Raw genomic sequence first — 26,228 nt, 5'->3', positions numbered from 1 at the left:
TTTGGACACACCTTCTCATTCAAAGAGTTTTCTTTATTTTCATGACTATGAAGATTGTAGATTCACACTGAAGGCATCAAAACTATGAATTAACACATGTGGAAATATATTCTTAACAAAAAAGTGTGAAACAACTGAAAATATGTCTTATATTCTAGGTTCTTCAAATTAGACACCTTTTCTGTGATTACTGTTTCGCACACTCTTGGCATTCTCTTGATGAGCTTCAAGAGGTAGTCACCTGAAATAGTCTTCCAACAGTCTTGAAGGAGTTCCCAGAGATGCTTAGCACTTGTTGGCCCTTTTGCCTTCACTCTGCGGTCCAGCTCACCCCAAACCATCTCGATTGGGTTCAGGTCCGGTGACTGTGGAGGCCAGGTCATCTGACGCAGCACCCCATCACTCTCCTTCTTGGTCAAACAGCCCTTACACAGCCTGGAGGTGTGTTTGGGGTCATTGTCCTGTTGGAAAATAAATGATGGTCCAACGAAACGCAAACCGGATGGAATAGCATGCCACTGCAAGATGCTGTGGTAGCCATGCTGGTTCAGTATGCCTTCAATTTTGAATAAATCCCCAACAGTGTCACCAGCAAAGCACCCCCACACCATCACACCTCCTCCTCCATGCTTCACGGTGGGAACCAGGCATGTAGAGTCCATCCGTTCACCTTTTCTGCATCGCACAAAGACACAGTGGTTGGAACCAAAGACCAAAGCACAGATTTCCACTGGTCTAATGTCCATTCCTTGTGTTCTTTAGCCCAAACAAGTCTCTTCTGCTTGTTGCCTGTCCTTAGCAGTGGTTTGCTAGCAGCTATTCTACCATGAAGGCCTAATTCACACAGTCTCCTCTTAACAGTTGTTCTAGAGATATGTCTGCTGCTAGAACTCTTATGTGGCATTGACATGGTCTCTAATCTGAGCTGCTGTTAACCTGCGATTTCTGAGGCTGGTGACTCGGATGAACCTGTCCTCCGCAGCAGAGGTGACTCTTGGTCTTCCTTTCCTGGGGCGGTCCTCATGTGAGCCAGTTTCTTTGTAGCGCTTGATGGTTTTTGCGACTGCACTTTGGCACACTTTCAAAGTTTTCCCAATTTTTTGGACTGACTGACCTTCATTTCTTAAAGTAATGATGGACACTCGTTTTTCTTTACTTAGCTGCTTTTTTCTTGCCATAATACAAATTCTAACAGTCTATTCAGTAAGACTATCAGCTGTGTATCCACCTGACTTGTGCACAACACAACTGATGGTCCCAGCCCCATTTATAAGGCAAGAAATCCCACTTATTAAACCTGACAGGGCACACCTGTAAAGTGAAAACCGTTTCAGGTGACTACCTCTTGAAGCTCATCAAGAGAATGCAGAGTGTGTGCAAAGCAGTAATCACAGCACAAGGTGGCTACTTTGAAGAAACTAGAATATAAGGCCTATTTTCAGTTGTTTCACACTTTTTTGTTAAGTACATATTTCCACATGTGTTAATTCATAGTTTTGATGCCTTCAGTGTGAATCTACAATGTCAATAGTCATGAAAAGAAAGGAAACTCATTGAATGAGAAGGTGTGTCCAAACTTTTGGTCTGTACTGTATATTTAAAAAAAATCCTCTTTATGATGACTGAGGAGACAAGCCACAGTCCCAACAGTGTGAAAACATGCAAAGGTTCCTGAGTACAGGTCCTTTTACCCCCCCATCAGTTTTCGCCATCAGATTTTCTGCTGCAAGTTTAAAGAAATATTTAAAATGCAAATGAAAACGCAGACAGGCTTTAAATCAGGAACCGCTGCCATAGAAGCTGAGGCTCACAGATGGCAGATGCCGCCCAGCACGCCCCACCTTTGCAGTGTTGATTTAATCCCCCCTCTTTCCACTTTTACAAGTATCTGTTGTCTCTCGTCTCACACGACAGCCAGAAATAAAAACTGAAAGCGCAAACTGCTTCTAGTCCTGCTGCTAATGCAAAAAAAAAAAAAAAAAAACTGCCACTCAACCTTCCCTCTTCTCATTATTAATTCTTTGATCTCAGTAATTTGTCATTTTAAAAAGACATGATGGACGTGGTCTCGAATTGCACGGTCAGCATCCCCTCTGGTCCAGTTTAAGCATCCTTTAACGACTCTCTGTGCACTTCCTGTGCAGTGTTCACTGACCTGACTCTGCAGGCTGCTATCCTCTGACTGCAGTTACCATGAGGGTGGCGGTAGTGGGGAAGCTGGTAGTATCTGTCCTGGCCTGGGGCCTCGTCGGCAGGGAGGGCCTTAGGGCTGGCTGCGTAGATAGTGCATCCCATGAACACCTCCTGGAAGTCACCCTCAGTGTCCTACAGCGAGCGGGGTAAGAGCCGTCCTCAAGGTATCCTTCCTGCGAGCGGCCTGTCCCGTCCTGATGCCAGCCAGCTGCTCTGTGGAAAAGCCATTGGCTCAGCACATTGGTATCGTAACCCCTCCCACCCTCTGAATCTCTCCTCCAGCCAGCCTCGCTGTCTCTGCCTGCCCCCCCCCCCCGGCCCTCCTCCCTCTGCCGAGCTGAGAGCACAGAGGATAATCAGATTTCACATTTACACTCAACAAAATCATCCCCGGCGTAATCACTCCCTGCCACCGATGTTGCATTATGCTAATGCACACAGCAGTTCAGGGGCATCAGGGGCAGTTAAAAATATCCCAAATGCCCGATGCAAGTGAATGCCACAACAGACGCAGATAAAGTTGGAACAGAGAGAACGTCAAGAGACCAAACTGTTGACAGCCTTCTGCTGAGATTATGGATCCTTTTAGTTTCTAACTGTTTTTACAAGTAAAAAATCTGATCTTAAAAAAACGCTGTTTTAATTTAAGATAAAAAAAATCACGGAGCAAAGCCTCACATTTAAGGCTGCTGTGCCACATATTTACACGACTGATTTGAGAATCTCATCTTAGACCTAACCAAGAATACCTGCTGTTGCATTTTGATAAAGATGTGCAACAGCAGCATCATTTGTGTGGTGGTATATGGTGAGTTTTCTGCTTTGAACCAGTCCTTCTCAGGTGCTAAAGCTGGACATTTGATCCCGACTGTGGCCTCTTTAGAGACACTGCTCTCCTGTGGCCACATGCAACAATACACTGTGCAGCCTCGGGTGTAACACCCCCCCACCCACCAAAAAAAAAAAAAAAAAGAGGCTTTCTGTTTATGATGATGACATAAAAAATTAGTTTTACATATTAAAAATAAATAAGCCAGCTGTTAACCCTCAAAGAAAAACTGAAATCCTTCCTCCATCGTGACCCGACTTTCAAGGTTGAATGTTGCACGAATGGGAAGATTACAGCTGCACAAATAAACCAGGAAGCCGCCTGAAACTGTTATAAAGCCACTCGGGATCCAGCGTCTTCTTGAGCCGAGGTCATTCAGCAGTTCGCAGGACAGATTGTCTCATAAAAAGATTTATTTTTTTTTTCCAGCCCAAATTTACAAAGGCAAGTTACAGAGTATTGTATAAAAAAGAACCATGGTAATGTACACTTTACACAAACTCCTGAAGGGAAAGAGAACAGAGGAGAGGGAGAAGAGTTCTGAATTTCTCACACAGAAAGAAAAATGAAGACATTGTAAACATCCTTGCAAGCACCGGCACTGGCGCTTTGGAGGGGGGGTGCGGGTGGAGGGGGGTGGAGGGGAGGAGGTGCGTGACAGGAGGTGAGTTAGGAAAGGACAAACGAGCAAGTGTCTCTGTGTTTTCACAGAAGAATGTTCGACTAGGCACCAATTGAGACAACTGCTGGCCAATAAATATACTCTTCACCATGAAACAAATACAGTCCTGCAAAATACAAGAGCCAAGCACTTTCCAATATGTTGATAGCAAACATTACTTTTCTGGCTTTTCATACACTTTAGAATAAATGATTTTCACTGGGCTTTGTTTACTACTGAGATAACATTACTACTCTCAGAGAGAGAACAAATGCACTTGTCACAACCATTGTCTGATAAAACTATATGTACTGTATGCAGTCTGCTGGTACTAAAACCCACTGACTTTAATGACAACATCACAGCTGCCTAGATTACCCTTACAGATTAAGTACAAGTCACACACCACCACATTCAGCTTATTCGAGTCAGCCATTCTTCTTTAAAATGCGCACAAAGTCAAAATATATACCATCTTAAAAACTTTCATGGGACGTGAAACTGGCAACGCGTTCACCTCGAACCTCGAAGTGAAGAGCTCCAGTTTCTTGCTGACGCAGAGCGTCCCGGAGAACAGCTAACTTCCAGCTTCAGAGGGTGTCAAACGAGAGACTAACCGGCGGCGCAGGGAGTCGGTGACAAAAAGAAAAAAAATCTACAACGATGGGAACATTAAAGTGTTTGGAAAAACCAAAATGGTGAAAATCAAATTTAATGACAACATGGTCAATATTCTACTGTCATTACAATGCTTTAGAGGAACATTAAGACTGGTCACAGCCTACAACAGCATGGTTTAACCCTCAACAGTGCCTTATCCTGAATGAACCCCCACAACACATCCAGCCCAGAGCAGAAAATGTGCTTCTTTTTTTTTTTTTCTGTTTTTTTCTGTTTTTTTGCCCACTAAGAGAAACCCGCTGAAATCAATGCGAATAGCATGTGGATAGAATTTCACTTACAACCCCTGAGGTATAAGAGAGCTGTAATTTAAAGCCAAGATGGGCCTCTGGTCGAACAGGCCGTGCTGACAGAGGCTTTTTGTGTCGACTTAAAAGTTTACCAGACTGTGAATTTACAGGGAGGGACCACCTGTTTGAGATCCAGAGGACAGCCTGGAGCGATGTGCTGCTTTCTCAGCTCGTCGGGCAACTTTAACTCTTCCTACTTCAGTCATGCGTGCACGATTCGAGGTCCCATTACACTCGTTTTTTCATGTTCAGGTTGCTTCATGTTACATTTTCACTGGCTCGCACTTCCTTTTAATTTAGATTCAGCTGTCGACATCCGACTGGTTGATATTTGTTTTGTAATTGCAACAGCCGGGTCATCACATGCACTTACTGTGGATTTAATGTGCCGGTGAGCGACGTTACTGCACAGGCAACATCTCAATGAAAAAAAAAAAAAAAAAAGACAAAAGAGCTAGTTGCTGATTCAAATAAAAACAGTCTGAGGTGACTCTGTGTTATGGTGAAGCCACATGAGCAATCGAAGCGCTGAGAGAAGTACTGCCAGTGAACAGTGGCCTAAATATCACACTGATTTATCACCATCTGACTGAATCTGTGGTTCAGTACTGCGGACACAGCCGGTCTGAGTGCACACAGCATATTGGGATGAATGGAGATGCGAACCAAGCTTGCGATCAAGTAAATTAAGAAAAAAAAAGGAGACAGAAAAATTAGAGGCAAGACAAGCAAAAGCTACGCAGCAAAGAAAAAAAGCACAGAAGACGTCCAGGGACTGCAGCAATTGTAATGATCCGAGCACAAAATGGTAAATGCTGTGAAGGCTGAAAGCTATTTAACAGTTTTTCAAACAGTTGCATGCTTGGGTAAATATAAACATTTATGCACATAAAAGGTAAAGATAAAAGTCTATATTACAGCAGAAAAATACATGGGTGAAATTTCACATTGTTTACAGGAAACAATCAAAGTGAAAGAAGCACAATCAGAGGAAAACACCAAAACCCGCACATGTTGCCCGATGCGACAACGACAATGCCCCCCGTGAACTTATCGCTTGCTGATGTGGCTTCACTGTTTGAGCGCAAAGACAGATGTAACCGGAAAAACGGGACCAAACCAGCATCAGACACATTCAAAAGATGAACACGATGATATGAAAGAGAAGTCGAGCGTTACTGACAAAAGAAAACATGAATAGTGTTTATTCTCCTTTGAGGTGTGTGCGGTCCCTTCGCAAAACATGACGACATCATCCCTGAAACAAGACGTGAGGGTTCAAAGAAGATGGAAACTGATGACGATGGAAGATGGAAAAACTTCAGTCTCAGGCTTTTTAGTCTCTGAAGAAAGCAGCTGTTGCCATATTCCCTCTCCCCACGAAATATAGCCAAACATTTATCAAGTTAAGGATATACTGTTGTCTCACGGCATACGATCAGCCAGTCTTTAGTTTAGTTTGACTCCTCTTCCCCCATCAGCCACCCGGCTTCTCCAAAATCCCCGGCCAATTTCTTTCTGCGTGACCAAAAACAACCAAACGACGATGCAGTCTGACAAAAAAAGGAAACAAAAAAACCCAACAAAAGCTGTTCTGGCAGTCCAATAGTCTCTTTTTGCATTGCGTTTGTTGACAGTGCAAAGACTAGATAATCAGCGGGTGGGTGTTTCCTCTGCGTGACGGGGCAGAGAGATGGCTTTGAACCTGGGTTGCTATCAGTCCTGTTACAGTCCACGGCTGGAGAGTTTGGGGTCTTTTACGAGGGGAAGGAAAAAACAAAACAACAACAGTCTGCCTTGCCTTGGGGCAGAGGAACAAAAAAATAAAGATAGAAACACCATTCAACTGATGTCTAAAAGGTAACAACCAGGAGATCTTGTTCACATGTGAGCCAGTCACATGAATCTTTGCAGGGTTGAGGTGTGACGGTCGGGTTTCCCTGTGAGAGACACAAAGGAAAGACTTCTTAATCAACAGATTACTTACTCATCTTCATTACCAGAATAAACAAAAAGAAACAGCTTTCTTCAGGATTTGTGGAGGGATGTTATTCGTTTACACGCTTCAAAAGTTGCATTTTAATGTATACACCCGACTACGTCAGATTCCCCAACAACCTCGACTTTAAAAAAGCAGTTCACATAAACGACTACACCACAGTGATAAAATGGTATAAAAACATTCAACTGATCTGTAAGGAGCCGAGAACATTTAGTTTACATTAGCTTTAGTTTGGGTGGATTACTTTACTTATTCAGACTTAATCGCTGTTCTCTTCTTCTTTAGTAGGCCCACAGGTTTGGGAAACTTTACCCACAAAACACAGTGTCTTAAACTAAAGGAAGGCGCACAGAGTAAAAAACTGTGACACGCTGCTCATCACAGCAAACAAGTGTTGCCTTCTTTTGGTGTTTATGGCTGTTTTACTGTCAGCTTCTATATATAGTCTGTTTTTGAGTAATCCGTCAATGCATTTTCTTTTCTAATCATTTTTAAGTTTGACTTTTGTGTGTTGTTGTGTCTGTGCTCCTCTCTGTTCTGGTGCTTTTTGTGTTACCGTGATTCTTTCAGCTTGTTTTAGGGCCATTTCTCAAAAGCCATAATAAGAAAATTGGTAGATTAGCCAAGGCTGCAAAGTCTGTTCACATGTGTTTTCAAAGGTGGCATTTTCATCTGGCACAATCTGAATTTAGTGTCCATTTGAAATGAAACAAAACTGAAATTAGGTTGCCTTAAATTCTGTTCAGGTAATCAAATTTTTTGCTGAAAGTCTTTTTAGGAGGCTTTAGAGAGGTGTTTCTGTCATTTATCGTTTTTATTTATTGATTTCTATTACTTAGCCCACAGTCACTTATTATAAAAACAAAAGGACACCGGGATAGTAACATCTTTCAGTTTAATATTTCCACAACCGACATTAAACTAACCGACTCAACATTAAAAGCCCCATAAAAAGCAGAACTCAAGCGTTTAGACTGGATTAAGTTTTATCTTTCACACTTTCAGCTGAAATCAGATTTATATTTCAGATTGACTGCAATTTAAAAGAGCTGCCACTAGATGTCAGTGCAGCCCACAGAGGTTTTCTGACTTGGCAGGCTCATTCAATGTCTCCATTATCAGCACTGTGATCCACTTGTCCTCAGAGGACCTACTTAGGATGGATGAGCTGAGGGGCTAAAAGCTGCACTGCATATCGTGTTAGACTACAGCAGGGAAACGAGGGCTTTGTACAGACATGACTTGGTTTCTTTGTAGTTTGCTGCCTTTCCCAGTCCACAACATAAATGTAATGAGAGAGTACAGCAGGGTGATTTTTGCACTTCCACCTAGGACAAAGAGACCCCCAGTTTTACACACCCACTGCTATTTTACGTACACTTACAGCGTGAGCTCGGTTTACATCTTTCAGCCAGCTGCATTTGTCTGGTTTGATAAACACTCGGTAGGCTTCGGTTTTGTTTCAGCGACACTCTTTTGCAAACATCTGCCGCAGAAATAAGGAGCCCTTTGGAGAGCTGGGAAATGTCCATCAGTGATAATTCCTCGTGTAGTTCATTATTTATAAGACTTATCGGCCATCTGCCATGATTTAAAAGCCCAATAACAGTTGGTTAGGTATTATGAACTGTGCACTTATTGAAAGATCTTTTTCGTTTAGTATTCATGAACAGAAGTGCAGGACTGACTGACCTGTGGCGTAGGACAGGTCATATTGTCCTGAGAGCAGGGGGTATCCCAGGTGGTGGTGGGAGGGCATGATGCGCTGGGAGGGTGAGGAGCGCGGCCGGTCCACATCCCTTTCCCGGTCCCTCTCGCGCTCCCTTTCCCGGTCTCTGTCTCCAGCACCTCCTCGGTCCTGCTCCCTCTCCCTGTCGTGGGGCGGTTTGTCACCCACTGTGGGCGACTTGCTCTTGTACTGGCTGGCGTGCTGATGCAGGATATCCAGGGCTTTGGAGTCCGTAGCCGTTTTAGTGACCGTAGGGCTAGCGCGAGATTTCTCGCTGCCTTCGTCACCTCCAGCTATTTTACTCCCATATGGAGAAAATGGATAACCTCCAGGTAGATAAGAACCTGAGAGCGATATAAAAAAAAGAAAAAAAAAAAAAAAAAAAAAAAGTATGTTTATGTAATTTACTACTATACTAAACTATACTACTATATTATTTGGGCTCGATTCATAGGACCCTCCAGAATTTTGTGATTTATCACAAATTCAACCAATCCAATAAGTATTTGTATGAGCATACAATTCTGCCAACCCCTTAAATATGTCTGAAGCAGATAAAGAAGTGCCACTTTACCCAGGATATACCATTCTCTACATGCAATGGTCCTACCCAGATCCACCGTTACAAACTTGAACAATACAACTAATTATGATACCCCCCCCCCCCCAGCCCCACCCCCCCATAATTCCATGCTGCTTTCAAACAACATAAAATGTGCTATAAATGGCCCCATTTTATGCAGATAATTCAAACCTTTTAGAGTACAAATCTTCATAAAAACTTCCAACTAGGACACTCAGAAATCTTTATAACCATTGTGTTTTCAAACTGCTATGCAAACAAAAAGCAAAGACATTACGCTCTTGAAGCCATGTTTACCAGCGTATGTACCGTAAAACATAGTAAAGGTCAATAATTGAATTATGTGTGAATTATGTGTGAATCCATGTGAATCTAGCATAAACCTAATAAAGAAAAACCTCAGCAACCACTTGGACCAATGATTAAACTAAATGGCCAAACTATACTCAACTAACACTTAGAACCTGTCTCAACTATTTCAAATCGCATTTATCAACTTGTATTTGGATTACATCCATGTCATACCTGGGTAATTCTGCATCATGACTGAGGGCATGCCCCTGTATCCCGGGTGGTTGGGGTCATAGCCTTGTCCATAGGGGTAACCATGCATGTAGGGCATGTAGCCTTGGTGCTGTGCTAGTGGTGACGTGAACTGCAAGTGGGGATTAGAACGAGAGTCTTTGCTCAGGGCTCGATGGTCTTCTGAAGGCATTCTGGGATCACTACCCTCTTTGCCATCCTCCTTGGGTCCACTTTGACTGTCCTTTGGCCTTGGCCTTTCTTCTTTTAATTTACGTTCCCGTTCCCTTTCATCTTTCCTTCGAAGCTGTTGTTGCTGGTGTTCATCCTCTGCTTGGAGCTTCTGGCTCTCAGGGTACTGCTCAGGAAAACAAAGAAAGTCAGCACTAAACATTCTCGCAACATATTTACAAGCAGACATTTGAACACCATTATTCCTTATACAGATTGGTATTTACCTGTCTGTACCACATTGCCTGCTCCATCCCAGCAGGACCTCTGGACTCCAGTGCTTGCATGGACTCTTCCTTTACATGGTGACCCCCTTCAGTCAGTTTCATCTTTAGTCCCTCAGCTTGCTGGGACTTTGGATCCTCCCCCTTTATGCTTCCAATAGACTTGGAGGATGGCTCCGAGGGAGAGTCCCTGGATTTGCTTGGGGGCTGCGGCATCTTTCCAAGGTCCGACTGACTCGGGGCTTTGGAGAGGCTTGGCAGCATTGGGCTCTTTTGTTTCCACTCCTCCTTCATGGCAGCTTCTCGCTCTTTCATGACCACGTCGGATTTCTTTTCAGCAGCGCGATGCTGTTCAGCCATCTGTCGCTGCCGCTCCTCATACTGTTGCCGGTAGGCTGGGTTGGTATTCATCAAGTGGTTGTGGTAGGCTTGATCAGGGCTGTATGCATAAGGAGGGACATAAGCATACTGGTTGTAGTACAGAGGCTGCATGTACATGTTTGATCGCTGTTGGATGACTGAAGGTTGCTGTTGCTGCTGGCCAGGAACATTGCTGTCCGGTTTGCGATCTTCATGAATTTCAACCTTCACTTTTTCTTCACCTGGGTCCGGTTCTTCATCCCTTTTCATCTTAGCCTGACCTTCAGCCACTGGTGCACCTTGATTTGGCCCGCTGGGGCTAGGGTTTACATAATTGGGTGAGTAGTACGTCTCATAACCAGCATAGTATGGGGAATCTTTGTTGGGTGTCTGGTTTGGAAAGAGCGCTTTTTTGACACTTTCCCTGATGGCTTGGTCCTCTGTCCTGACTTTGACTCCTTCTAGTTTCCCTTCACCATCCTCACCAGCATCTGAAATGTCTGAATATGCTGGGCTATTGGTTTTGACGGAAGAGTTGTCAGCACCATTTTGGTTTACCACATGAAGTGGTGTGAGAGGCTGTGGCATCCCTGTGCCATCTATTCGACTGGCAACACCAATGGATGGACTTGGGGCGTTGTCAGAAAAGCTGTAAATCTTGTCAGCCTCAGCTTTCATGCTGGCCAAGCGACTCTGATGAGAATCTGATGAACCATTGAGCAGGCCATCCCCCTTATTCCCTTGATCACAAGGCTCAGAGTAGGGTAGCTTTCCCTCCTCTGGTTTCCCTCCTTTTCCTGGAGGCTTAGGGCTGTCAGCATCCTTCCCACCATCTTTTTTCTTTTTGTCTTTCTTCTTCTTGTCTTTGGAGTTACTTGAAGCAGGATCTCCAATGGCAGGGGGTTTAGGCTGTGTGCCTTTCATTTGGGGACTCTTGGGGATTCCTTGTATCATTGGGGTAAGCCCCGGGGAGGAATTTGGGTTCCCTGGAGGAAAGGAATACAATTGCTGGGATGCTGTGGGACCAGGGCCAATGGGACGTGGTGACTTCAAATTTTTCTGGGCCAATTTGTCTGCCTTTGTGCCAGTGCTAGCCTTTTTAGACTTATCTGATCCCCTTTTATCATCTAAACCATCGTTACTGGCCTCATCAGTAAGGCATGGCCCATCCTCGCAGCCATCCATTGGTGTACCTCCCGCCTCTTGATCCGTTTCAGCAATTTTCTTTTTACTTTGTTTTGAACCAAACTTGCCAGGAGATGGGGAAGGACTTTGAGCATCGAAGTTCCTCCCTTTTGGAGTAATCGAACGTGCTGGAGATAAGCACCCTTTCTGGGAGATAGATGCTCCATTACAGTTTCCTGGTTCAGGGTGGAGAGTTGAATCTTCTCCATATTCACTGTCTGCATCCAAGTCCAACTTTATGTCATCATCGTTGTGGGCACGGGCTTGGTGGTACTTGAGACCATTGATGTGCTTGTACTTCTTGTTGCAGCCAGGGTGTGGACACTCAATAAGAACTGGAGAGGGGCAGCTGCGATCAAGGGGAGAAGGTAATGGCTCAGTCTTCACTGAAGGGATAGGGAGACCAGTGGGTCCAACACCTCCACTGTTGGAATTTGTCCTCATGCGTTTGTTGCCTTTGGTGTCCTCTGAGCTGGAATTAGGCTCCATGTCTGAGGCTGGTTTGGTCTTGCGTTTTCCAGCTGAGGATGGACTGGCCTTGATGTCCTCTGTGTTGCTGTTTGGTGGGGTGCGGCGCTCTGATGGCGTCTGGCTGCCCCTCCGGCCCTTGCTATTCGAGGCGGCACGTGTCTTGTTGTTTGTGGCGCCCTTGTTGTCCGATGAGTTGCTGTTCTCGTTGATAGGGGTGTTGCTGTTCGGTCTCATTCGCTTACCTCGACCACGACCATTTCTCATTTCCAGATCACTTGTAGGCGATTCACAAAACCTGCAGGAGTGTTGGAAATACATGTAGCAGTTAGTCATGTAACTGTACAAATGGTTAATTTCACTCCAGTATGTGGCTGTTCATGTACTAAATCACTTTGATGAAAATTCTGATTTTGATTGATTGAATCTAAATATGTGTTGAAACTGAATAACAATAATCCAACAAATAACAAATTTAAAGCATTTAATCAAAGTAAATATAATACTGGTTTTAAGGACAGTCATCAACAGTTAAGAATGTGACCAATAAATCTAATCAGTGGTGCAATAAATTGTTTTTGTGTAACTGAGACGAGTGTGTAATCAAAATGTGACATCATTAGTTCTGCAATGCAAACCATGTTGCCCTCATTATTCATCACTAGCTAAGCACAAAGAACCAAAACTTTTGATTATAAAGGGAATAGTATCAGGTTTTTTTTTGGCAGCAGTAATTATCTATGAAGGCCTTTCAGCAATACTTCTGAAGAACTCATTTTTATAGGTCAACCCTAATAACATGCCAGATTTTTGGCTACTTTCTGAGCCAACCTCTCAAGTTTGTATGATGAAGAAAGGTTTGTATTTTCATTGGAGATCTCGAAATATAAGGTTATTTGTTTTTACTGTAATCCACAATTCCACTTCCTCTCAGAGGAAATTCAGAAATTAAATAATAACAGTAAGGCTAATGATGAACATACAGACAGGTTTAGTTCTCTATTGAGTTCCAACACTGTCGCAAAAACAATAACCATCATATCAAAAACAGTCTCTGTCCTTTTATAAACTACCAATCTGATATTTTATGTCAGGGAGATGGCTTTCAAAATTAGAGTCATGTAAACAGTTTTTGAAAAGACAGCAATGAACATTCTAGCTCTTTTTTTTTTTTTTTTTTTTTTTTAAATCAAAACATTTAGTCATTCAAGTACCTAGAATAGCAGTTTGGCCTTATCTCTCCATAACAGTAATCTAATTATCTTTCTACACAGCAGTGAAGGTTAGGAGTCTGTGACAAAGTCAGACACAGGGCTGGTATGACTCACAGCTTCCTCTACAAGTCTCTCCAAACAATTTCAGCCCCAGCAGGGGATGTAAATACATCCGTAGTCTGACAGTGGTACAAGAATTTAGACTCATTACAAACCCAAGTTTATATTCAGTCTGCTGAAAGATTTCTGAATTATTCATGGCGAGTCCATAATGTACCCTTGCTGCAAACTGTAAGATGATCTTTGTGCAAATGCAAACCTTGCATATTGAGCATCACGGTCATACATTAGTGCAATACAGCATCTCGTTTTTTCTCTGAGCAGTGCTTTAATCTTCAACCCCCCATTTCAATTAACGATGCATTTCATACCTAGATTTACATTTACACTTGGATACAGTGCAGGTGTTTTGAATCAAAGCCAGTGCTTAGAACAGTGCTTTACACACATACTTTGCATATGTAATTTCTTGTTATTTGCAAAGGAAAAATACCTAAAATCGCAAAAACACATAACGTTATAACCATAAAACTGATCTTAGCAAATGCAGCATTTGTGATGGAGAATGTTATCCAGTGTAGAAGAAAAAAAGCTCTTTGTCCAATAATTGGATTCTGCAATCTGGCTTGTTAGAGTAGCTTTCTATTTCCACTGCTGCCTCCTGGGACATCAGCTGCCTGCCAATGAATCATGTTTCTCCAGGCTCAACATAAAGACCAACATACACTCAGTGGTCCTGTGGCACACTGGCAAGTCAGTACATTAGGCTGTGTATGCTTGGGCTGATGCTGCTACAGCAGATTCATATCACACAGAATATGAAAAGGTTAAAAGACTGTGTACCATGACTATGGATAGAGAGTATGCACCAGTGATTTTTGGCAATTGTGAACTCTTCTCTACCTTGACATTTACAACTCCCATGCTTGGCGGTAAATTTAACAGCATGCTAAACCGGCTTCCTTCAAATGAAGTGAGCAGAACAGGGTGATGTGTCTTACCTGGGGGGAGCCCAGTCATGTCGTGTACAATCCAACAGAGTGCCTACGTAGGTCTTGTTTCTCCAGGTAACATTGACCACCAACATGCCTGAGAGACAAAAAAAAAAAAAAAAAAAAAAAAAAAAAAAAAAAAAAAAATCAAGAGTTACACATTTGTTTTATCTACCAAGAATCACACAGAAAAATGTCATATATATACATTTATCACTGCCTACACATTGTGAGAAAAACGTACTGAGGCTGTAGCATCTGTGAGGTAATCTTTGCCAAAGGGTGTCACATGAAAAAGACAGTTATACAAGCCAAAGATGCTTTTTCTTAATCTTTACACAGTAAAGCCGTTGGGGCAAGATAGACCGACACCTCCTAAAAGAGTTGGAACACACTCAACTGTGTCAGCATTGTAAAACCTGTATAAGATGCATGGAGAGAGTCTCGCTAAACACACTGAGCTTACCAGGAGACAACCTTCCCATTTAAATAAGTTATCTCACCGCACATAAGATTTCCCTGAAGGAGAATCTCTCGAAGGAAAATATTTCTTTGCAACGCTCCATCTCATTTTGCAGCTCAGAAATATAATACCTGGGGGGGGGGGGCCTGCTACAGCTTCTTGGGTTTGACTGACTCGACATGAAGGGTTCAGTTTGACAGACTGTAAATGAGTGTGCAAGAAAAGCCTCTTGACTTCACTGGTATTGCTGCAATCTGTCACATTTAGAAGCTTCTGTGTTGCTATCTGGCCAGTGTGAATTTCGCCGCACTCGTGTGAGCCACACAATCCGACCTGTGCGATACCAGATCTCACATTTAAAAACCAAAATTAGTTCCGGAGGTTAGTTTTGGCAACAGCTTGAGGGGTCGTCATAAATTATAAAGATATGTTCAAAATGATCTCAAGTCCCTGCACTTCAGACGTTTAAAGCAACACTAAAAAAAAACTTTATGAACCATAAAACTATGAGCTTCAGCCTTGTTTTGCAGTACGTCGACTCTTTATGCACGAATGTGCCCTAGAGCGCCCAGGAGCTGAGATGCAGCAAACCACAACTTTGGTTTCCGGCCCAGCACCACAACATTTTGCTTCACAGTCGCTTGGCATTTTTGTGGGCTTTTGATGGTGTCTTTGTGGCCTCTTCAACAGGACAACCACTTCGTGTGTATGGCTGGGCATGTGCAGGGCTCACATGTGGATTTGTTTTTAATGAGAGGGGTGTTACATCCCACCATTGCAAGGAGAGCCAAAGAACAAACAGACGAGCTTATCTCAGTGTGTTACTAAGCACAAGAAATATATTTTATGTTAAAGCACAAAAACACGATGCACAACGGCTGCTGTGGAGGCTGTTATAACCTGAGAGCACAACTGAAGCTTGTGAATGATAAGTTGTTGATTTTCACCTGAATAATAAGCCATTCTGCTTCAGAGGTTTAGCACCAACAACTGTATACAGAAACATTGTGAATTTATTGCCCACACCACCCCCCTCACTGCCTGGCGGTGACCTCAGTTTGCCACTTCAGCACTGCAGAGAAACTGGAGGCTGCAGTGAGCTAACTTATCTAATGGCACAGGAATGCTGGCTGGCAGCTTCCATCCTCCGGAGCATTTTATTAGCTTAGGAAACCTCTCTTGCTCACCCCACTTTCCCTCTCTCCTTCACCCTAACCCTCATTTCCTCTTTTCAATGGTATAACCATCCCTGGCTTACAATCTTTTTCCCTCCCACACACACACCAGTCACAGTTCAGACCTCATTTTTCTCTTGCTGCCTCTGGCATAAAGCAGGGAGCATATAAGGCATTTATATACGTTTACATGAACTTGCTGACACTTGGCTGCAAGTCTCTTCCTTCAATCTATAGCCACAAAACATCAGCGCTTCGTCAAGGCTAGATTCAACTGCAAATGTCATCTGTGTGTATGCTGGGTAGTGGAGAGGTGCTCCAGTTCGGATTTCTGTCACATTAAAAGAACCCAGACCTTTCCTAAAACGCCTTCAACAGCCCGCCCCCTAAGCTCTCCAAACACTCCAACACAAAATGGCTCTGGCAGCTGGTTGAGGCAGGATGTAAATCAAGAAAGGGAAATGAATGACCAGCCTTTCATGATGTGCAGGATATAGCCTTCCTTGTGCTCATTACAGAGAGGGTTGGAAATTATACCATGAATTGTTAAGTCTTTAATGATTTTCGATTAGTATTCAGTTTTAATGTTTAACCTTCTTATGTAGCATTTTTCTTGTTTGATGAGAAAACTGATGCAACTCAGTTTTTTTATTAGTAACAAGAAAGCAAACATTTCACCCAGTAACATCTGCCATTTTATTTGGATGTAAGGAAGTAAATGTCATTTATAAAGACTAGGTTTAGGCTACCCATATACCTGAAATGCTCATCAATTAAATTGTACTTCAAGAGTTTTTGTCAATGCTCATCCATAATAACACGTAGATGTTGATGAATCTTTGTCTCATCTTCAACAAAAAGGTGTTAACTTGGCACTCAGATTTTCCTTAAGCTCAATCAGACTGACCGAGGAGCATCTCATAAAACCACCTTCAAGTCACTGAAAAGGTTTTCCACTATGACTCAGGTCTGAGCTGCAGCTTGGTCATGAAGGACTTTCACTGTCTTGTTCTGAGAAAATTCCATGCTGTATTCGTCTGTGCACTAAGCCCTCCTGGAAGACAAATCCTCTCCACAATCTGACATCGCGTGTTCTTTGTGTTGGGTTTTCCAGAGGAACTTCCCTGTATTTCCCTCAGCTATAACTCACTGTCTGTAAGTAAAAAAGCAGCCCACAGCGTCAGCTTGCATACGCTTAACTTCACGAAAACAAAGTGGATGATGGCTGATGAGAAGAGATCAATCTTATTGAGCATTTCCACTCTAAACGGGTTGATGATTGATTGGCCAGAAATACTTGGTAGTGTCAGGAGCAAAATGTGCAAAAACATCTAAAATCACAATCCACCTTTTTTTTTTTTTTAAAGAAACAACTGCATTTGGATTGGAATACTAGAACTCTACAAGCACATAAACAGTGCAGCCATTTGTGGTGTCATAAAGCCACAGCAAACTACCCAGTAAATCCACCTTCTATGGAAAATAGGCTACAGAGTCTGCTAGCTTTCAGAGATCTTATTTCCCCTGAGTGGCTTCCTTCTGGCCATCTTCCCTGCTGAAGCCAAGGAACTCTGTTATCCTTGGCTTCTGAATCACCTCAAATCTCTGCCTCTGGCCTTCTCTCAACGATAATAGCACAGTTCCTTTAACATGATGTGGGACACCTCAAGGACATTTGGAGGCTACGCAGCTCACATGACTTCATTTTCAATTAAGATGACTTTAAAAATTGAGAAAAATGTATTTATGAAAGGGTCGAGTGTGTTTGCGATTCGCAGTTAACACAAAGTAAACGTGACAGGTCGGGATGCTCTATAATCACATCATAATCTTAATTTTTGGGCCCAAATGAAGAGTTTTAAGTTGCTTTGAGATAAAAAATGTCTGAGACACAGTGTAGCTGTGAAATGTCAGATGCAATTATTTTTGACTGGAATAAGTCAATTAAATGATATTAAATCATAGAGATTATTCTATTTGGATACAATTAATAGACACATTTTTGTTTAGATTACATATTTTATTATTTTTATAAAGGAACCATCATTGTGTCAATACTAGTTTATTAAACCATAGAGAAGTTAAGAGTATCTATTTGGAAAAGAAGAAGGGCAGCCAGTTAGAAATGAAGGCATGCTTGGGGGAAGATTAATTGGCTTGTCAAATAAAAAACTAATGCGTGTGACGTGATTTATTCTATGCAACACTGTCTTAACTAGGCTTTACAAATAGTTGATAGAAGACATTTAAAGCTTGGCAATGTAAAATTATTCTCCAGTTAAATTTCATCTATTTGAAAACTGAAAGCTATGCGAATCTATTCTGCGAGTTTTAAGCTGTCATCACACAGATGTAAATGTCATGTCTTTCTAAACATAGACAGCCCTTTACAAAGAACTCACATGTTCCTCTGGCAGACAGCGAATTACACAAGAAACTCATTTATTTTCTGCACAAAAACGAGCGCATGTGGGTTTATTTCAATAAGGGCAGACCTGTTGAAAAGACATTTGAAGAGACAGCAATTTATTTAAAATTTCTTCTTCTTAAGTCCCTTTAAGCTCAACACTGCCTGACCGATGTTTAAGTGCTAACTGAACGGAGACGGATGGATTTTGTGTCTTAGAGGACAAAAGCCTTTTTAAGCCCGGACGAAAAAGCCACAAACACCCACCAGCGTATGGCTTTTTTTCTACAACGCGGAATGGTCGTGCGTTAATCGGCTTAAACACCGATCAGCAGTGATTTTAGTATCAAATTAAGAAAAGAATGGATCGATCCGTACATTTACGACCGTATTAGCTGTTTTCGAACATCAGAGCCTTCTTTAGACGTGATTCCTGTATACAGAGTCACCACCTTAAATACCCACAATCCATTAAGACATACAAGGATATAAATATAGATACAAAAATCTAACGATGAAAAACATACAGTGGTTTAAAAATACAGAACATCAGAAGTATATCAAATAATCTATCTTTTCTCAAATTCTGTTCAGGAACAATAACCATAGTCAAAGGTCTACATAAACAACTGTATTTAGAAAGAGGATAAATACATAAAAGCAAATGTCAGCTGATAATTTGTACTCCCAAAAGGAATTAGATGATAAAAAGCCATCATATAAAACTCATTTGAAGAGGTCTGCGTTCTTTCTATTGCCCAAGGCTAAAAAAAAAAAGTATCACCAGAGACAGTAACATTGACACGGTCAATTGTTTATTTTATCCAGCAGCCATTTTAGTGGATTATTGGATGTCTTTCCTCTGGAAGTGGTGTAAACGTTAGCATCTGGACGGAGGCGGCTAATGTGTTGACATGGCCCAGAAATATGTTTTAACACAAGTTAACTGACAGCAAAGTTTTAAATCAAGTCCCTGAAACTGATGTGAACACGAACTAGCGGTTGCGGATTACATTCACGTAACGTACCTTGTACATCACTTTGGTCAACCAAGGTTGTTTTTAAATAAACTTTGATTTGAGAAACGCAAAGATAGAGATGGGATGGATCAATTTTTCCCAGTCTGCACAGATGCTTCTGGCTCCTAAATCTTGCAGAGTATGGCCAAATGTAAAATAATACACAGCTTTACTCATAAAATGGTAAAGGAGGGCATCTCCCTGTATAAGCAGGTGTACCCACTTTTTAAATGAATCCCCATAAATACAATCATTTAGATCGTAACTACGATCTAAATGAACAGATGACATGACTGTTTCCTGTACAGTGTGTTGGAGCACTGTTTCTGCTATGCTCAAGTTAATTAAACTAGTAATTATATTAACTATAGACTATAGACTGAGCTACCACCCGTCTTGCCGATAAGTAAAAAAATAAATAAATAAAAATAAAATCCCAATCTGGTCTTTGGTCGTCTTGACTTGTTGCTGTCAGTTTAACAGCCTCCAAGTGAGACGTTACTTTGGTTAAATATCTCAGCTAAAACAAAAAGAACAAAGTAAGCTCTGTCAACTCTTAACTGACAGAATCGTTATTCAAAATGCGCATGTGCACCCGGCTGGTGCCGTAGATGCCGATTGGAGCCAGAGACGATTAATACACTCGACTCCTGCAGAGTCGTTTGACTGAATGCTGATTGCACTCAAAAGCCAGATGTTAGCAAGTGTTTGTCTAAAAAGATCTTTTTAACTGGAGTAAAAACTCAGCTTTAAGTGATTTCCATCCAGACTTAAGATGACCATCCATGTATAATAATTGGTTTATGTTTGCGTGGCCCACTATCCCTCTCTTGACACACTGGGACTCTAAAGAGTAGAAACAGACTGCAGTTCAAAGATCAAAAAATAAGACTTGCTCTTTGGAGGTGCAGTTCACTTGGGATTTGTTTGCTTGGGGAGGGTTGCAGTGGGGTGAGAAAAAAGGGGCACAGTGATTTGAAGCAAACCCAGTTCCCTGCACTCTGGCCTCCCCCTTTGTGTCAGCCTTAATAGGGTCACTTAGGACAACTGAGTGAAGCCCACAATAATGAGAGGAATTGGCCTGTAATTTTAAACCTCATTTCCTTTAGGTGCTGTTCAACAACAAATGACAGCCCTGCTCAGGCTCTGAACTCCACCACATAGTTGTATGAGATTATTTGAACAAGAGGGTGAAATGAAAGGGGAAAATTTAAGTCAGGAGGAGCATGTCTGCCGTATGGGTGAGTGCCATGTCGTGTCCTAAACCTCCCCTCCTCCTTCCTACTTAACACATTTCATCAGGTTGCAGAGGGACCAAAATATCAGGTCCTCTGCTGCTGGTGAAATCTGTGAGGACCATGAGTTCACTGGCTGACCTCTGCTCTGCTCCAGCTCAACAGGAATCCAGAGGGGTTAATGACATTTTCACTAACTGACCTTGTCAAAATGCTTTTGTTATCTTTGAAAATGGGAGATTGCTCCTCTGTAATAATTGGGTGCGACACTGCGTGACTCCCAAAACATCACATTAAAGGTTTCCATTTGGTTTAAATGTGAGAAAGATTTCGGATTTAGACAAGGCTCGCCTTGAAAAAGAGTGCTTGCTTGTGTGAACAATTACCAGCAGTTGTAATTATCACCTTTCATACGCTGTCACATACTAATGTAATTATTGACAGACCCTCTGTGTATCCTGCTAAAAAAAAAAAAACAGTCGACTAAAGGTCTTTATTTGCCATTCTCAGTTTTCTGTGTTACAAAAGCAACACTCGTCAAGGCTGCGTGTAGACAAGAAAGTGATAACAATGAGAAAAATAGTGTCAGTGTTCATTACAGAAGATAAAAGATAGCTGGGTGCTGCCACGAGCAATAACTGCAACCTTGATGAATGAAGTGTTTGAGCGCTCAAGTGCCGAGCACGTTTGCATTTTAACGGCGTTATTCTGAACTTGTGGTGCATGAAACAAAGTCGAGCTTGTCCGGTTAAGTCACTGTCAAAATACAAAGTTCTCAGACTGACCTTTATCTTAAACGCTGGGCAGACAGCAATTTGGAGCAAACTGTATGAGTCACTTGCAGCGCTGGATGAGGGGGTTATAAAGGGGAATGTACTACTGGAAGCATTTTACAAAAGCCTGAGGGATGCAGCGCTCCAGTTAGAAAACTCTCGCTGTTTGGTCTCATACGATAATTCCACCTGGACAAGCGAGGAGCTACATTTCATGCAACTGTAAACTGAATATTTTAGGGCTCTGAACAGCTGGTTTGACCAAAAAAAAAAAAAACAACACTCTGAAGACGTTTTCTTGGAGCTGTCCCACCAGCAGCTGGTTTCACACGGATGTGTGTCCCACTCGTTGTTTTTATTTGTTATTTGCTTCTAAACTTCTGGCTGCAAGCTTTCCAAAGCAGAAGTAACATGCGGTCGTTACTGCCCTACTATTCATTTCTCTGAGCGGAGAACACTTTGACTTTTGAAGCCTGACAGAGCGTCGACTTACAAAGGGTTTACGTTTTAAAAAGGGACTCAATTGTGTCAAACATTTTAAAATCTGTGGCGACGTCTCATCTGTATGATGATCAAGCTGGTTTTCCACTCATTATTATATTAGAGCACAATTTCAGACTTTTTTGATTAAATGTCTGACCTGCCGAGTCAAATTTGAGTCGAATCCGATTGTCTACCTATAAAATATATTTGTTAACATTGTTAGCTTTTCTTAAAACTGATAATCTCTGTAATAAAACACTGACTAAACGACCATAGAAAAGTGGGTAGAGAAAAGGGTGACCTTTCTCTAAAAGTAAAGTGCTTCATGTTACTGGACAGGGGTTTTTGTACCAATAAATTCCAACGGAAAGGGAAGCAATTATGGTTAGAAACCATCTGAAAAGTATCTCCAGTTCAGTATTACTTATTCTAAGACGTAGTTGATGTAACAAACGTCTGAAACCTCTGTACCTCTTGATACAAAATGACCGGTCATCCAGTCCCAGGAAATCCTTGGTTTTCCTGATAACGCCTTTCTTTTTCCCAATGCTGATAAAAGTAAATGACAGCAGAGGGTGCTGCTTGCAGACGGGTGTGTTAGCTTCATTGGGAACTTTACAGCAAGGTGAGGGTGTGTTCAAATGTTTAAATGCTTGCTCCTCCATGGCTTTTTTCCCTTACAGAAGCAAGCTTTGGGGTCTTAATGACTCAGTGGGAAATGTTGTTGTTTTTGTTTTGCATTCAGAAGATGTGAATAATAAAAAGTGAATGGAAATTATTAAATATTTTAATAAGCTTCCATAAATAGATACACCGAGAGACGATACACCAATATGAGGTGGTTTTTGCCCGTTTACAAGAAGCACACTTTGATGGACACTTTTAATATTTGATCATATCTCAAATATTACAGATTTTCTCACAGATTAAATTAAGAAGAGGTGCAGAGGTGGATTGCAGCCCTCATTCAAACATATCAGCTGGTCCAACCACTTGTATGTAGCCTACATTACCATTCTCTGGCCACGTATTACCATCCTCGGGCTACGTATTACCATCCTCTGGCCACGTATTACCATCCTCTGGCCACGTATTACCATCCTCGGGCTACGTATTACTATCCTCGGGCTACGTATTACCATCCTCTGGCCACGTATTACCATCCTCGGGCTACGTATTACTATCCTCGGGCTACGTATTACCATCCTCTGGCCACGTATTACCATCCTCGGGCTACGTATTACTATCCTCGGGCTACGTATTACTATCCTCGGGCTACGTATTACTATCCTCGGGCTACGTATTACTATCCTCGGGCTACGTATTACTATCCTCGGGCTACGTATTCCTATCCTCGGGCAACGTATTACCATCCTCGGGCTACGTATTACTATCCTTGGGCTACGTATTACTATCCTCTGGCCACGTATTACCATCCTCTGGCCACGTATTACCATCCTCTGGCCATGCATTACTATGCTCTGGCCACGTATTACCATCCTCGGGCTACGTATTACTATCCTTGGGCTACGTATTACCATCCTCTGGCCATGCATTACTATGCTCTGGCCACGTATTACCATCCTCGGGCTACGTATTACTATCCTCGGGCTACGTATTACTATCCTCTGGCCACGTATTACCATCCTCTGGCCACGTATTACCATCCTCTGGCCATGCATTACTATGCTCTGGCCACGTATTACCATCCTCGGGCTACGTATTACTATCCTCGGGCTACGTATTACCATCCTCTGGCCACGTATTACCATCCTCTGGCCATGCATTACTATGCTCTGGCCACGTATTACCATCCTCTGGCCACGTATTACCATCCTCTGGCCACGTATTACCATCCTCTGGCCATGCATTACTATGCTCTGGCCACGTATTACCATCCTCTGGCCACGTATTACCATCCTCTGGCCACGTTAGGCAGCCTAGATTATTCATTTCAAACCAGGCACGGAAACGTGTTTGATCATTTCTTTTTTGCAGCTTTTTCAAATATCACTTCTTATTTATTTTTGCTTGTAAATGGGGGAAAAAATTGGACAATTTGGTCACCAGTCGAGCGATCGATGCTTCCTTTTGTTTTGTTTTTTTTCTTCTGATTATTTTCTACATTATTTACAACTAATTGCTAAACAAGCGAGGAATAGGACTCAGTGTGAATTAAGTCTCAAAAAGCTACACTCGCAAAACTTCTGTTCAGAAATCAGTCAATAATACATGATAAAAGTACAACATTACTTTTATAAATGTAACGAGCAGATCAATGTCTAATGTGTGAGAGATCATCTTATTCTCAACCAGCTCTTGAAAGTCCTGAAAACGGTACACTAAGCTAGAGACATCTGGTAGATTTCAAATGTCAGTGCAAACATTAGGAGATATATATATATATATACATATATATATATTCTCACTTTCACTGTTAAGAGGAAGCGTGAAGTCAACTGTGTCAGAACACTTCCCTGTTGCTGGAACACATGACACAAGTAGCAGCTATAGTTCACATCTGCCATTTCGATAGATCAGTAACCAGGAAAATGTGACTTTCTGCAATATTAAGTGCAGCCCTCCTGCACTGCATTTAATTCCAGGTCAATAAAAAGCACAAGAAATTGGAGACTTCAAAGACAATAATGATAATAAACACCAACCTAAGTCCAAGTGGAGAAAATAACAGATGTTACAGACAACTGGCTGATCAGACTTGGGTGTTGTTGGCAATTATATTTGGGAGTTCAGTGCGTTCCAGCGAGCCTCATCTGAAAAGTTCAGGCTGCATTCTGGTTTCTAAAAGGTAAAAGTGTGAAGTCACCCTCACTGACAAGAATAACAGCCTGTGAGAAGGTCAATTCTCTCATTCCACGGAGAGGCAGAGGAAGGGTGAATTAGTATGCCTTCCACATCGCCCGACATTATCAGCCGCATGCAGCAGTTTCTCCCTCCACAAAAATCTGGTCATGTTTACTCTTACAGTGAAAGCATTATGAAAAAACACCAGCCGCTCGTGTTAGTCATGGCCAAAATAAACAGATAAATAAATAAATATTTGACATTTCTACCAACTTTACACACACTTATTCCTGTATATAATTTGTACTGAGGCGAGGGAGCAGTTTCCTTAAATGTCATCTGGGTAAATCTACAATCTCTTGTTAAAACATCCCTGCTGGTGTTTTTCCTTAAAGGAGATGGTGCTGAGATTCAGAGACGGGTCTGCCAAAGGCCCATTAGTCAAGCTCTCCTTGACGTGGATACAAAAAATATGATATCTTGTGACAACCACTGGTGAAGCCTGCAATTCCTCCAGGCATTTGATTTATATTTCAAGACTGTTTAAGTGCTTCAAAAAAATGCAGTTGTCAGCCAATAAGAATGGGAACCGATGTCTCTTTAATGTAATTTGGGTTAATTCAGGCGCCATCTTGCCAACACTACCCTGGGACTAAGTGTGTGACTCACAAATCAAGCTTAGTCCCTCAGGAGCAATGATCCATCATCATCTCAGTATCCTATAGTGTCATTTAAACCACCTATTTAGGGAAAACAACAAGGGAGGGCTTGTTTTTCTTTTCCCTGAAAATTGGCTACTCCACTCCTGGTGAGGCTCAAAAGGCTTAGCAACTTGTAAAGAAATGTGGCTAAGAAGGGGCAAATGAAAATCTACGGTGTGTGGGCCAGAGACAAAGAAAGTTCTGTCACTTTTGCTCTTTTCTTTCTGATCCGTCCTCCACGGTTAACAGAAATTGGTCTTCGGCGATTGATTTTCTTTTTTTCACTCCATCCTCCTCTCGCTCAGCGGCCTGGCCGACAGCTACAGGCCTCTTGACAATGCTCACTCTAATTTCAAGGACATTTTTAACAGAAAGTTCAGGGAGAGCGGCCCCCGCTCGCCTCTGTGAAAACATTTCAATGAGGCCACTGACAGGTGGTCTTCAAAGGAGCAAGGAAGCATAGCTGGCGAGTGAGTTTCAGAGCCAAGTGCTCCTTTCATGCAGTATTCTCCTTCTCCACTCCCTGACGGGGTTGAAGACATAGAGAAGGAGAAAAAGACAACTCAAATGTTTATGCAGGAGTGTCTGTTTCACTATGACCCGTCTTCTATGCAGATGCCAAACATCTTTTCACTCATGTGCTAAAGCCAGTGCTGTAGTGATGTGCGTTGCATAAATAATCCACGAGACAAACATTTATCACAAACAGCCTGTATTATTTATCTATTAGGGAGCTTAAGAAGCAGTGGGACCTGCTTGGGGAATAGCCTGCTGTGAACTGGAGGGTGTGTGTGTGTGTGTGTGTGTGTGTGTGTTACTGGCATGGAGCTGCAGTGTTTGGCTGAAGGGGCCCCCTCTGTGTTCCCTCTGCCCCGGAGCAGGAGCCAAGGCGTTCTGGGCTGCGTTTCAAGAGCAATAAACTTCTCCTGCATTTCAGAGATGG

General features: G+C 42.3%; 2 protein-coding genes across 5 annotated transcripts in view; both read right to left on the bottom strand.

The window, feature by feature from the left end:
- Window positions 1-2,412, bottom strand: part of gramd2aa (GRAM domain containing 2Aa) — a 41,554-nt gene extending 39,142 nt beyond the window's left edge. For 2 of the 4 annotated variants that reach the window (XM_075465743.1, XM_075465752.1), the window contains exon 1: window positions 2,156-2,412. In XM_075465743.1, coding sequence (XP_075321858.1) covers window positions 2,156-2,295 — 140 coding nt within the window. In that variant the 5' untranslated portion in view covers window positions 2,296-2,412. The remainder of the gene's footprint in view (window positions 1-2,155) is intronic. The other 2 variants (XM_075465781.1, XM_075465790.1) reach the window with 2 other exon arrangements.
- A 1,013-nt stretch (window positions 2,413-3,425) lies between these two features.
- znf609b (zinc finger protein 609b) overlaps window positions 3,426-26,228 on the bottom strand; it is an 86,280-nt gene continuing 63,477 nt past the window's right edge. Inside the window, exons 4-8 of the mRNA XM_075465731.1 lie at window positions 14,234-14,321; window positions 9,949-12,256; window positions 9,494-9,848; window positions 8,349-8,729; window positions 3,426-6,594 (exon numbers count right to left, since the gene is read on the bottom strand). Of these exons, the coding sequence (XP_075321846.1) occupies window positions 6,551-6,594; window positions 8,349-8,729; window positions 9,494-9,848; window positions 9,949-12,256; window positions 14,234-14,321 (3,176 nt within the window). The 3' untranslated portion in view covers window positions 3,426-6,550. The remainder of the gene's footprint in view (window positions 6,595-8,348; window positions 8,730-9,493; window positions 9,849-9,948; window positions 12,257-14,233; window positions 14,322-26,228) is intronic.

Source organism: Odontesthes bonariensis, chromosome 1, assembly GCF_027942865.1.
Source record: "Odontesthes bonariensis isolate fOdoBon6 chromosome 1, fOdoBon6.hap1, whole genome shotgun sequence".
NCBI lineage: Eukaryota > Metazoa > Chordata > Actinopteri > Atheriniformes > Atherinopsidae > Odontesthes > Odontesthes bonariensis.
Note: the sequence above shows the minus strand (reverse complement) of the source record. Positions and strands in the feature narration are given on the sequence as shown.